Source organism: Cheilinus undulatus, linkage group 22 (genome assembly GCF_018320785.1).
Source record: "Cheilinus undulatus linkage group 22, ASM1832078v1, whole genome shotgun sequence".
Classification (NCBI taxonomy): Eukaryota; Metazoa; Chordata; class Actinopteri; order Labriformes; family Labridae; genus Cheilinus; species Cheilinus undulatus.
The window spans coordinates 33,117,840-33,132,207 of record NC_054886.1 but is presented as its reverse complement, the minus strand read 5'-3'; the positions used below and the strand labels follow the sequence as shown (position 1 = coordinate 33,132,207).

Here is a 14,368-nt window from a genome sequence, read left to right as displayed (position 1 = left end):
TGAGGTAAAAAGGATCAAAAGTTGTTGTGCTTTTTGCCCATTTTTGTCACTTTTCACTCATTTTTTTGCCACATTTAAACCATTTTATGTCACCTATAACTCATTTTTCGCCACAATTTAGGCTACTTTTGCCATTAAATACCACATTTTTCCTACTGTTTTACCAATTCTGACAAATTTTTTTTTTTGCAACTTTTTACCCATTTGTTGCAACCTCTATCCATTTTTTACCCATTTTCACCATTTTTTCTCTATCAGTTTTCCCCCGTTAAGCTAGCCTTTTCTCATTAAATAACACCTTTTTCCTAGTTTTGGCCACTTCTTGTTGCCACATTGATCCTATGTTTGCCCCTTTTCACAATTTTTGTTGCCATTTTTTACCCATTAAAGCTACCTGTTGCCATTAAATAACTCTTGCTTCCTCTTTTTTTGCCCATTTTTGCAACTTCTTTTTTGCCACTATATCCCAATTTTGACCGTTTTCACCACTTTTCAACTATGTTTCCACTATTTTTAGCTATTTTTATGCTATTTTCAGCTCCTTATATAAATTGAATGCAATTTTCAGTTACTTTTAGGCTACTTCCAGCTATTCATAAGCTATTTTCAGCTATTTGTAGGCTATTTTCAGCTTTGTTTAGGCTACCTTCAGCATTTTTTTTCCTTTTTAAGCTATTGAATGCCATTTTAAGCTACTTTTTGCCACTTCTGCTTTTTTATGCTATTTTTATGCTATTTTCAGCAGTTCTTCCACAATTCAGCTTTCAGCATCCCCATGCAATTTCAGCTGAAATTGTAATTTTGAAGTAGTTCATCCTAAGATGGAAAATTAGATTCTAAGAAGAAACTACTTTGAAAAAAACACTCAAGAGAAGTATGAGAGTATGGTGACCTACGGTTAAAAGTCATCCGCAGACAGTCTCCGCAGCTATTATACTCTAGGAAACTATTGGGCTCGTACTTGAAGACTGAGCCATCAGTCCACCGCCAAGTGACACACTGAAAGAGAGGATGAAATCATACCTAAAAAACGTTGCCAATAACATCAGTCAATAAGAGTATGCATTGATAAATATACCTGTATGGTATCCGAGGCTCCGAGCCACACTGATGCTCTGTTGTTTTTGTTGCAAGGGTCAACCAGCCGTTTGAGAAAGTCACTCACATCTTTAGAGTGCACTGATGCAAGGTGTCCCCCCATTTTCCTGCAGTTTTTCTACAGTGAAATGACAAATTGTTAGCGATTAAGGTGGCTGACAAATAAGGAGTTGTTTCACTGATTCAAAATCTTGCCAATTACCTCGGCTTGATGCCAAGTCTTGGGGGCTTTGACAAAGCGGTAACAGTGCCCAGCCCTACGATACCAACCAGAGGGGCAGCCATAGCACCTCTTGAACAGGTCAGTCTTTGCTGGAGACAAAAATTGAAAGAACGCAAGACACTCTTTCAAGTTTTAGTCAAACTATAATAGATTCACTGGGAAAAATTTGTTTAAAATGTGTGAGAAGGACTGATAAATTTGACTGAATTTGAACAAAACAAACAGACTATTAGAAAGCTTCTTTCTGTTTTTTTGTTTTTTGTTTTTTTACCACGTTCATTGTTAGGATATTTGGGGTTGTGGGGCTGAAAGCAGGGCTCAAATAAATCATCTCACTCCCCTGACACTACAAATACAGGTAATGTAGCAAATGCTGCTAAAGCGAAAAAAAAACTACATTAGCTTAATCAATGTTTGCAAAAGCTACATAGTCAAATAGCTACATGAATAGTGGCTGGCTTTAGCTCTCACAGTAAGTTGACTATGTTAGCTTTACCGAAAGAACACAGGCCTATGCATAATCTATCAGCAGATTAGTCCTCCACCTGTGTATTTTGAAAGAGGAATTTTGTTTCCAGGTAACTTTGTAATGGAAAAATAACTGTTTTGTTCTGTTTTCCTCACATACTAAGAACTCAGTTCTATCAGTGGTGGAAGATCATGTTTTAGCCTTTAAACCACTGAAGTCATACTCACGCTCAGCCTCGTTGAGGACCACCATGGCACAGAGCAGCAGAGTCACAGCCAGAATCTTCATGACGGACATGATGCTGATGTCAACACTGGAGAGAAAAACACGTATCATTAACAAACCTTTGCAGGAAATATAAAATCAGTCCTCGTTGTTAACTCAAAGTTTGACAAAGAGGTGAAAGTCATCGTTTACCTGTTGGCTTTGATAGCTTCCTTTTTCTGTTGTCTCTTCTCAATGGTAGAAGGTAAAGTAGACCAGTTCTTTTATAGCAGGGATCACAGGGCTGCACCCGATGTGCAAATTCATCTTTGAATTCAGATGTGGCTGTTTGATTGAGAAGTTATTTCCCTTAAAAGGACATATTTGTGCCAGAATGATCTGCAAAAATTAAAGATAAGTCTGAGCCAAGATAGAAGAAGTAAAGAAACAGTGGAAAAAACACAACGGAACTAAAAGTACTTTTGTCACACTTAGATAGATAGATATATAGATACGGTTGTGAGAAAAAGTATGTGAACACTTTTGGTTTTCTTGGATTTCTGCATAATTTGGTCATAAATGTGTTCTGATCTTCATCTAAGTCACAACAATAGACAAAGTCTGCTTAAACTAATACAGCACAAAAAAATGATATGTGTTCATGTTTTTATTGAACAAATCATGTGAGCATTCACAGTGCAGGGTGGAAAAAGTATGTGAACCTTTGGATTTAATAACTGGTTGACCCTCCTTTGGCAGCAATAACCTCAACCAAATGTTTCCTGTAGTTGCAGATCAGACCTGCAAAATGGTCAGGAGGAATTTTGGACCATTCCTCTTTACAAAACTGTTTCAGTTCAGCAATATTATTAGGGTGTCTAGTGTGAATCGCTCTCTTGAGGTCATGCCACAGCATCTCAATGGAGTTGAGGTCAGGACTCTGACTGGGCCACTCCAGAAGGTGTATTTTCTTCTGTTGAAGCCATTTTGTTGTTGATTTACTTCTATGCTTTGGGTCGTTGTCCTGTTGCATCACCCATCCTCTGTTGAGCTTCAGTTGGTGAACAGATGGTCTTAAGTTTTCCTGAAAAATGTCTTGATAAAATTGGGAATTCATTTTTCCGTCAATGACAGCAATCCGTCCAGGCCCTGAGGCAGCAAAGCAGCCCCATACCATGATAGCCCCTCCACCATATTTCACAGTTGGGATGAGGTTTTGATGTTGGTGTGCTGTGCCTTTTTTTCTCCACACATAGCGTTGTGTGTTCCTTCCAAACAACTCAATTTTGGTTTCATCTATGGACAGAATATTTTGCCAGTAGTGCTGTGGAACACCCAGTTGTTCTTTTGCAAACTTCAAACGTGCAGCAATGTGTTTTTTGGACAGCAGTGGCTTCCTCCATGGTGTCCTCCTGTGAACTCCATTCTTGTTTCATGTTTTACTTATTGTAGATTTGTCAACACAAATGTTAGCATGTGCCAGAGATTTCTGTAAGTCTTTAGCTGACACTCTAGGATTCTTCTCATCGAGCATTCTGTGCTGTGTTCTTGCAGTCATCTTTACAGGACGACCACGCCAAGGGAGAGTAGCAACAGTGCTGAACTTTCTCCATTTGTAGACAGTCTGTCTTACCGTGGACACATGAACATCAAGGCTTTTAGAGATACTTTTGGAACCCTTTCCAGCTTCATGCAAGTGGACAATTCTTGATCGCAGGTCCTCTGAGAGCTCTTTTGTGCGAGTTGTTATGTTGTTGTTATGTAACCAAGATCATACCATTCTGACTACATGGGGCTGCTAAGATTGAGTTTCCATCCCGACATTTGCTGGTCTTTGGCCGGTAAAAAGGGCGGAAGTCCGGCAGATAAAAATATAACCAGTCAAAATGTCTGGCAGAAAACATGACAATGACCAGATAAGTAAATACTGAATACTTGCATATTATATTTTGTGTAACCTAGAAGATATGTCGCAAGAATGTGTTAATATAAATTAAAAGTTGCCTAATCTTACTACATCTACTGTCCTGCGGTGGTGGGGTTATCTCCTCAGACAGCAAGCACATGGCTAATTATGTATGCATGCTCAGTACTGCTGGGGACTATGCAGGCAAAGTGGGAAAGTTTGACCAGAGCTTTCTTGTAAAGCAGAATTTTAATCTAAATGAGGTTTTCCAGGTTAACCAAAGGCTTAATATCATCAGCAGTATGGAAGGATTTTGTGTCATCGCTTTGAGTAATGAAGAGGCTGAAATAAAAGGGAACTGTACAGCTGAGCGTCGTAAACACTGATGCAGCTGCAGAGAAAGAGAGGCCTACGCCGAGCAGAGTTGTATTGGACTTCGATAAACTACCTATGACCAATCCTCAGATAAAGCTGGATTGTAGTCAACACAGAATCACATTGTGCAGAACGGCATGGACCACTTGGAGCTCATAACGAAGGCTCTGTCTCTCTTCCTGGCTAATTAGCAGAAGTAGTCTTGGATAAGCAGTTAATGAGAGGAGGACTGGACCTGACAATCTGCTGTGGAGCTTTTGTCTTTTCAGGACTAGTCCAAATAAACTAGGGTGGTTGGATTTCCAGCTTTAGCAGAGGTTACAGTTATATCATCATGAAGACTGATATTAGCAGCTGATGGTAAGACTCGATTTTCATTTGAAATGTAGAGTTCTAATGCAGTGTCCAGTTAAGAGAACACTGCTTCGTTGTTGAGGATGGTATTTGGCTGTTGTAAGCTGCAAAGTTATGATAGTGGCCAATGTGCTAACAGGCTAACGGTGCTGATGTGAAGCTAACTGTTGTTGTTTATGAGTTTAAAGTGGGTGTATATTGTGTAACTGACTGCGTGTGTAAGGAAAAGCACGCAGCTTTCATTTTGATACTTTAAACCACTCACACAAAAAGTAAGAGAGAGATTTATGCGTTTTACTGCTGTTAATGCAGCAAAATAATGTTAAAGCAAATGTCCGGTAGTCGTTCTAAGTGGATGGAATTCTTGAGGACTGCCGGTCATTTTGACCAGTGACAAAAAAGTCTAGCGGAAACCCTGTTCAACTATTAGTCGACTAAAGACTAATTTAAGCCTATATTGCCACTTTGTATTTTACCACCTAACCTATAGCCACTTTGAACGCATTTTTGCCAATGCTATTGTACTTTTAGCCAATTTTCACCACTTTTCTGCAACTTTCAATCATTTTTTCCATTGCTTTACATTTTTAACCCATTTTGCCACTTTTTACCCCGCTTTAGCAATTTTTGACTGTCTTTTGACTCCTTTTTGCCACCATCCTTGAAATTTTCTGTATGTGGCCCTCGGCGCAAAAAGTGACAAGAGACAGTGAGTTACGTCTTAAAATCAGAAGCAAAGTTCTTAACTGTAAATATGATCAACTTCAGCTAGAAAATTCAACATCAAAGACAGAAACACAAGTGTTACGGCCGCCGTAACACAAACAAAAGTAAAACTTTAACAAAAGTAAAGTTGGTTTGACAAACAAAAGTGAGGCAACCTAAGGGCTAAAGAGTGCTGTGCAAAATGGAAAACGAGAACAAAAAGAGACTCTAACCTAGAGTTATTAAACTAACTGAGTTTTAGCAAACAAAAGCAACCAAAAACCTAACTACCCTAATTAACAAAAGGAATTACAAAACAGCAAACAAACTAACAGATAAACTAAGTGTGTGTATAAGGTAACTAATTAGGCTATACAAAAACCACAAAAGACTAGTGCCTCAACAAAGTTACAGAGATACAATAGTTTAACAATAATGTCAACTAGCGAGAGGCACACGAGCATGGCTGGTGACAGCTTGCTCCTGTCTTCTGGTGGCTGGCTCCTTTTATCCTCTGCACTCTCTTCTGGTTGGTGGATTGGGCTGCAGGACCTCCAGGCCAATCAGGCTTCTTCTTCACAGGTGGATGGAATCACTGCAATAAGACTATGCAGCAGGGGCAACCTGAGAGCTGCAGAGTGCCAGGCAAACAAGAACACTCACACACACGAGCACACACACACACACTCAAATAGGGAGGTAAAGATTCCCAGACGGCCGCGGCCGTAACAACAAGCAAGTAAGGTTCTCTGACTGCTTTTAAAAGAACATTTTCTTAGATTAAAAACTGAACACCCCTCCACCTCTGCCACACTTGGTACGTTTCACCCCATATAACCCAGTGGTAGTGTCTGCTCTGTTTGGCTGTTCCTGGTAGTTAAAGGGGAGCGACAGGTGGCCAAGGAAATGCATTTTTCATGCAGTTATCAATGACTAAAAATGTTTGGGGTTTATTTTTCTAATACTTTATTTTTAAGATTTTTTCCCTTATACTGAAGCACAAAAATAAAATAAAATAAAATAGAATAAGAAAGAAAACAACAAATGAATCCCTTAGAAAATGAAATTAATATATCTAACAGACACATAAGCTGTAAAATACAAAAATTGATAAATATTAATAATAATAAACAATTACATCTGTATACAGCACTTACAAGCATACATGCCTATATATATACACATGAGTTCATATGTGTCCTTACAACAATAAGTGTAAAATATAACATAAATACATGCCAACATAGGATTTCAGGGCAAAGTTTCTGAGAGAGAAATTACATCTTAAATACCTGTAAATTAAAGGTGGCATTGGAACCATTTAAAAAGTCACAATGACTAAAAATGGTTGTAAGCTACAACAGCCCACGTAGCTTTCTTTAACTCTACGACTGAGTTTTTCATGTTTTTATGTTTGTCAGAGGGATTTTTAACGCAGTAGCTGTATGCTAGCAATGCTGTGAGCTTTCATACCAAATCTTGTGTAACATTTATTTGTGCATGTTTTCTATTTTATATTTGAATTTGATCTGATGTTGTCATAGTCTTCATTTTGCTTCCTGTTTTATTAGGGGCTCGGGGCAACGACACGAGCCACTCTCCTCTTCATAGCAAAGCTATGCCACGAGCCACTATTATTCTTCCGTTTTCATCTTACGGACAAAAATTCGCCGCACTACTCCTCCTCGGGCTTTGAGAAAACCCCTGCAAATTATACATCAAAACGTGTGGTTTGTTCCCGATCGGTGTGCTATGACTTTTCTAAGAGATTCGCCAGTTTTTCGCAAAGTTATTTGCAAAAAACTGCGAAAAATGTCCCATCTGAAATGAATGGGGAGAGAGACAATGAAACCCCAAAAATAGGGTTTTTTACCACCCCTACTACTTCGCCATACTTTCACCTACAGAGATCATTCAAACTTTAAAACACAGGTATTTTTGTCCTGTCTTCAGGAATGTCTTTGTTATGATGATGCGGTTTACGGTTTTCGATAGGCAAGTCTTCAAATCTCCTGTGTGTTGAGTGAAAATCATGAAAAATCACCCTGCTAGAGTGGGTGATGTCATCACCCCAGAGTGTGAGAGAGCCAACACATCAACTGAGACTTTTGCGAACAACTTGTGACTACAGCCACAAATCTAACACCACACACATAAAAAATATATCAAAACGGAGGAAATCTTGTCCCGCTACTGTGGAACCAAGAACCAAAGCCATATCATGTGCAGTTTTGGCGTGAGAGGACCAACTGTCCCAAGAAAATGGACATCTCGGCCATCTGCTGCAATGTTACCGAATCGGATCCATTTCATTTCAAAGTCAAAAAGATGCCCGTTTTTAGATCGCCCTCCTGGCCTCATTTCTTGCACAATCAACACCAAAATTACATCACAGCTAGTTCCAAGCCTGCAGATGCTCACGCCGAAATCCGTTTGATGATACCATTTACGGTTTTCGCACACGGAGAGGAGAAAGAGACTGTGATCACAAGCAAAAATCACCCAAAACTACTCTCTGCTGCCTCAGGTGTAACTGATCTGTAATCAGTGATGCGTAACCGTGCAGGCATTAATTACCATGGCAACAGCAGCTCTGGTGCTTTGATGATGTCATCCTTGATTGACATACAGATACAGCCCTCAATGAGCTCTGATCACGCACACACATGGAGCTGTTCCAATAAAGCAGCCCATTTAAACAATGCTTTAACAGGATGGTGGGTGGCTTCTCATCCACATACAGTCCCCGTCTTTGGGGACGTCAGTCGCCAAAGACAGCCACACATATATCCCATATGAAGTGAATGGGAGAGATTGTTCATTTGTATGTGTGTTAGCGCGTGAAGCACGCATTGGTGTGTGTTTCTGTGTTCTCTTGACTTTGGTGACGTCAATCAAAATAGCAACACACAATCCTTTCTCAATAAAAGTTTTTAATGTGTTCAAATGGAGCTGGAAATAACAAAGTTCATCTCTTCTGCACCTGCTCTCATCAAGACCTTGACAGGAACTGCATGTCTGTATAAAATTCAAATAAAGGACTCTATTTCATAGGGAGGGTCAACACCACCAGGTATGTCAACAAAACAGCTGAGGCTCAGTTGCCAGGTGATCAGCATCAGCTAATCAGGCCACATGACTAAAACACATGAATGAAGTCTCCTGTCATGTACAGTGTTTCTCAACCATTTCACCGTGTCATTGTCCAGCTACATGCTGCTTCAGCTTGGACTTGGACATGACCTTGTAATGACAAGTCGGGCTATTGTCATAAATGGCCTTGCGATGAAACCGGCACCGCCCCCCGAGCCCCTCTCGCGATTTCCGCTTGAGGAAATTGTCTAGTTTTGTAGTTGTCTTCCTGCTCTTGTTTTCCTCCCACTTTGATTTCCTTTCACTAGTTTCACCAGTTTTCTCTGCTTTTTGCACATTTTTGCCACATCTGGGTCTAATCAGCGCTCTATTTACTTTCTTCTTCTTCAATGAGGTTTACTGGAAAAACAATGAAACAGTGCTTTTCTGCCCCCTGGTGGTATGGAGTGTGAATCAGAATTTTAAATACTATGACTTTCACCTCTGTTTGTGTAACTCTGTCTTTTTCAGTGCGTCCCATGTCTTCTGTCTCTTTATGCCTGATAGTTCTATTTTGACTTTTCACCGTATGCTTTAATAAACATAAGTGTGTGCTGCTTTTTGGTCCACTTTTGGTTGGTTTTTGTTTTTTTCTAACTGGCAAAAAAGGGTCCAACATTTTCAAAAGTGGTTTAAAAAAGCAGACAGACATGGTATAATGGGCTGAAAGTGGCGAAAAGAAGCAAAGCAAAGAGTTAAAAGCAGCAGAAATGGGTTAAAAGGGGCCAAAGAAGAGGCAAAAATGGGACAAGTGATTAAAAGTGGTTAAAAGTGGTTAAAAAAGAGCAGAAAAATGAACAATAAGCAGAGAAAATGTGTTTAAGAGTGTCAAAAGTTGAAAAAAGTTGTAAAGACTGGTTGATAATGGCAGAAGTGGTCGATAAGTGTCATTAAGAAGTGGCAAAAAGGGAAAAAGTGGTTAAAGGGATATTTGGGGATTTTTGAAGTTGTGTGGTATGAGGTGCCTGGCTATAGTGGCATTAGCGTCCAGTGATTTCTGTGATAGTTGATCCAGTGGTTAGAGAGATCTGCAGCATAATGGCTGTGGATGAAAAAAGTTTTCTCTCTGTAGTTTAACAAGTTTTATATTAAAAAATAGCTGATTTTAGCCTAAAAGTAGCTGAAAATTGCATTCAGTAGCTGGAAAAGCATAGAAATAGCTGAAAATAGCATGAAACCAGATAGCCATCGCAGAAGAAGAAGAATAAACAAAATGGCCGACGCGGATATCAATAGTGTGGATGCTCAGCATCCCCACTAAAAAGCGGACCCAATCCCTCCCTGTTTGGCACTCGCCATCAAGGGTTGGAATGGTGGGTTAAGATCAGCCAGAGAGCATGGCTCATATACGGACAACCAATTTCACGTATGTATGTTTGAAGGGGCTTTCACACCTACGTCGTTTGTTCCGGACTTTCGGACTTTTCTGTTTGGTCCGAACCAAAATGATAGGTGTGAAACCTCCCCTGGACCGTGGTCTGGACCAAACAGCCGGACCTTGGTCCAACCAAATGAGGTGGTCTCGGTCTGGACCAAACGGAACCACGGTCTGGTTCATGCCCAGTGTGAAAGCATTATTTTGAAAGGTTCTGACCTTCGTATCAATGACAGGAAATTATGTCATGACTACCGGCAAAGGAAATCCATCACCATAACAAAATGAGCCCCAGAAGAACCCACAACAATCTCACGCTACCGAAATTAACCAGCAGCCTGGACAGGGTGGGCTAACGGTAGCTGCTTTACGTTACGCGAGAAGTGTCCGTTATTATGTTAAATGGGGATTGTCCAAGTACAGAAAATGTTATAAAATTGTAGATAAATTTATATCTCGTTACTGACAGCTCATCTTTTCAAGAGTTTTACAACACATTCCTTCTCTCCTGAGTCGGTGTAGCAGTGGCTCGCAGGATTGCATACTTTCTTCTCCTTTCCTGTCGACGACGATAAAGTTGTCGTCTAATGTTAAAACTCATAAGACGAACTCGGACCAGCCTTATTTACAGCTCTTCAAGTTGTTGCTTCTGGTAGTAGAAAACAAACAATAATATGATGGTAGGAATGATTTCATTCATTGTTTACAACATGCAAGACTTGCGTTATTCAACGTGTTGTTGTCAGACGCCCACCGGCCAAATGACCAATCAATGTAAACTACAGAGACACGCAAACCACGATGATGACGATATCACGTAGGTTCGTCATGTAAAGTCTGTTAGTCCATTTGCAGTAATGACAGTGTGAAACCCAAAAAATGTATACGATGTAACAAAAACACGGACCTTGGTCCAGACTTTCAGGTGTGAAAACACCCTAAGACACGGAATGGGACTTTAATCTTATTACCAGTTCAATATATGACATTATTATTAACTTCCATGTCCATTTATTTGCATGGACATAGAGGTACATGCCTATAAACATTTATTTCAAACATTTGAGCAGAATCAGAAATGACAGTTAAAAAAAAAGAAGGCATCAAAGTGTGAGAACTTTCAAACTAGAGTTACTATGTCGATCAATCAATCAATCTTTATTTGTACAGCCCCAATTAATAAAAGAAGTCATTTCAAGACATAATTCTTGAATTTACAAGAAAACCACAAAATCAATTTGAATATTTCAACTTCCATTTAAAAGAAATCAAAAAGATATATAAATAAGATATTTTCATGTATTCAAATTCAGGCATTGGAGTTAGGGATGGCCACCTCCAAATACAAAGTCACATAAAAAAGGTCATTTTATATACTTCATTTAATGCTAACTGAACTAATGTTTGTTTTGAACAGATCATAACAATCATTAATAAATATTAAGGGTTTGAATATCGAATATTTTTTAAAGGTGTTTTTTAGTATGAGACTGCAATTTCCACTAATTTGGTAGAATGGCCCACATACAAACATTAAGAAAGAAAATCCAAACACCTGTTTGAATGCTTGCAGTATTTTATTTTGAAAACAGGAAGAAGACAGATCACTGCAGAATAAGATTGTGCTTAAAGAAATCTCTCCAGAACTCATTCACTTTGTCTCAAAGACCTTCCAGCTCCCGCCTGTCGCCTCGTTCATTAAGCTGCGCTACAGAAACAGAAAAGAAAGGAGATGCAGAAGTGTAGAAAGACCTGTGGCTGGTCTTTTCAGCGGGCTTCTCAGTCTGGGATCCCTTAGACCCTTGTGGCACAGACACTTGGGAGACTGTATGAGCACTTGATGGCATCCCAGTACGGGCTTGCTGTAGGAGAAGAGAGAGAAGGTGTGTGTTGGTACAATCCACAATGTAAAGAAGAATGATTGGAAGCTGGTATACACAGCAGAAACACTTCAATATTATTGTCTATTTAGTCCCTGTTTAAACATTGCTATGACATCCAATCTGGTATATTGACATACAGAGGTTTCCACATAGAGGCTTGTGGAAGGGCAGGGGGATCCCAGAACAACCATACTGCCAAACATAAACAGTATTATGATCAGTGCTAAGAAATATTTAGAGCCGAACTCATGCGTGTTTCTTGACATGGTGCTCCTGACTGAACTCTGTGTTGTTCATTCTTAGATGAAATATTTGATTTTAAGAAGAAACTACTTCGAAACACACTCCAGAAAAATATAAGAGTATGGTGACCTACGGGTCAAAGTCATACGCAGACAGTCCCCCCAGCCACTATTCTTCGTGAAACGATTGGGCTCGTACTTGAAGGCTGAGCCGTCAGTCCACCGCCAACTGCCAACCTGAAAGAGAGCATGAAGTTATACCCACAAAAACTGCCAATAACACCAGTCCAAAAGCGTATGAAGTGATAAATATACCTGTACGGTATCCGAGGCTCCGAGCCATGCTGATGCTCCGTTGTTTTTGTTGTAAGGGTCAACCAGCCATTTGAGAAAGTTACTCACGTCATCAGTGTGCACTGATGCAAGGTGTCCCCCCTTGCTCCTGCAGTAACTCTACAGTGAAATGACAAATTGTTAGCTATTAAGGAGGCTGACTAATAAGGAGTTGTTTCACTGTTTCCAGATCTTTCCAGTTACCTCAGCTTCATCCCAAGTCTTGGTGGCTTTGACGAAGTAGAAACAGTGTCCGGACCCATCCCTGTAATGCCAACCAGAGGGGCATCTATAGCTTCTCTTGAACAGGTGAGTCTTTGCTGGAGACAAAAATTGAAAGAAAGACACTTATTCAAGTTTTGGTCAGACTATAATAGATTCATTGGGAAAAAATTGCTTCAAATGTGTGAGAAGGACTGATAAATTTGTGTGACTGAATTGAAAAAGCAGACCATTAGAAAGCTTCTTTTTTTTACCATGTTCATTGTTAGGATATTTGGGGTTGTGGGGCTGAAAGCAGGGCTCAAATAAATCATCTCACTCCCCTGACACTACAAATACAGGTAATGTAGCAAATGCTGCTAAAGCAAACAAAACTACATTAGCTTATTCAATGTCTGCAAAAGCTACGTAGTCAAAATAGCTACATGAATAGTGGCTGGCTTTAGCTCTGTTAGCCTAAGTCAGGGGTTCTTAACCTTTTCAGCCCGCGACCCCCCCCCCACTGTACCTGAAGGTGGTTCAACACAGCCATGCACATTAGAGAATAGTCATGTCCAGACAAGGCCGCCCATAAGGGGGGAAACGTGGGAGAGCTTTCCAGGGCCCAGCCAAACTGGGAGCCAGCAAAATCACGGTCCACTGTAAATTTCAGCTGTGGTATTTTATATTTAACCTGAATAATAAACACTCTGATCAAAGAAGCCAATTTTAATTCGTTTGTGTGGTAGTTGTCATCTTAAAAATGTTAATCGTTTTGTTAAAAACAGAATCAAACTATTTTAAAAATAGCTAAAAGGACTGCATGGTGGCAAAAAATGATGGGGAAGGGGGTGAAATTAGATTTTTAAAGTAGCAGAAATGGGTTATAAATGCCAAAAATGATATAAAAGTGGCAAGAAATGGCCAAAATGGGAATATAAAGTGGTAAAAGGGGATTCAAAAGTGGCTGAAATGGCACTAAAGTGGCAAATATAGGGGGGAATTTGGTGAAATGGGATGAAAAATGATATAAACTGCCAAAAAAGGGTTAGCTGAGGCAGATATAGTCAGAAAATAGTTAAAGAAGTGGAGAAAAGGGTTAAAAATGGACAAAAAATAGGTTGTAAGTTGCAAAAAATGGCAAAATTGTTGTAGAGTGGCAACAGTGTAACTCAAAAATGTTCTTAAATTTTTTTAAGGCATCTGGAGACCCCCTCTCAGTGTCCTGAGACCCCCAACGGGGTCCCGACCCCAACATTGAGAACCCCTGGCTTAAGCTACAGCTTACATAGTAAGTTGGCTACATGCTACCTTTACTGAAAGAGTAGCTATTTCTGACACAGTCCGATGCATAATCTAACAGCAGATTAGTCCTCCACCTGTGTATTTTAAAAAAGGAATCTTGTTTCCAGATAACTTTGTAATGGAAAATAACTGTTTTGTTCTGTTTTTTTGTCACATACTAAGAACTCAGTTCTATCAGTGGTGGAAGATCATGTTTTAGCCTTTAAACCACTGAAGTCATACTCACGCTCAGCCTCGTTGAGGACCACCATGGCACAGAGCAGCAGAGTCACAGCCAGAATCTTCATGACAGACATGATGCTGATGTCAACACTGGAGAGAAAAACATGTATCATTAACAAACCTTTGCAGGAAATATAAAATCAGCCCTCGTTGTTAACTCAAAGTTTGACAAAGAGGTGAAAGTCGTCGTTTACCTGTTGGCTTCGATAGCTTCCTTCTTCTGTTGTCTCTTCTTAATGGTAGAAGGTAAAGCAGAGCAGTTCCTTTATAGCAGGGATCACAGGGCTGTACCCGATGTGCAAATTCATCTTTGAATTCAGATGTGGCTGTTTGATTGAGCA

At 39.8% G+C, this 14,368-nt stretch overlaps 1 protein-coding gene across 1 annotated transcript; it reads right to left on the bottom strand.

Moving 5' to 3' along the window:
- Nucleotides 1-11,405: 11,405 nt before the first annotated feature.
- LOC121504853 (type-2 ice-structuring protein-like) lies at nucleotides 11,406-14,368 on the bottom strand. The gene is made up of 6 exons (XM_041779927.1): nucleotides 14,222-14,368; nucleotides 14,032-14,117; nucleotides 12,504-12,619; nucleotides 12,282-12,419; nucleotides 12,101-12,203; nucleotides 11,406-11,703 (listed from the first exon to the last, which is right to left on the bottom strand). The coding sequence occupies exons 2-6, from the start codon at nucleotides 14,099-14,101 to the stop codon at nucleotides 11,636-11,638; spliced, it is 495 nt and encodes a 164-aa protein (XP_041635861.1). The 5' UTR covers nucleotides 14,102-14,117; nucleotides 14,222-14,368; the 3' UTR covers nucleotides 11,406-11,635.

Excerpts from the sequence above, each read along its gene's own strand:
- LOC121504853 (XM_041779927.1), bottom strand. The coding sequence starts at position 14,101 with ATGTCTGTCATGAAGATTCTGGCTGTGACTCTGCTGCTCTGTGCCATG. Across the intron at positions 12,620-14,031 it reads GGTCCTCAACGAGGCTGAGC|CAAAGACTCACCTGTTCAAG; the intron begins GTGAGTATGACT and ends TTTTGTCTCCAG. Across the intron at positions 12,204-12,281 it reads GAGCCTCGGATACCGTACAG|GTTGGCAGTTGGCGGTGGAC; the intron begins GTATATTTATCA and ends GCTCTCTTTCAG.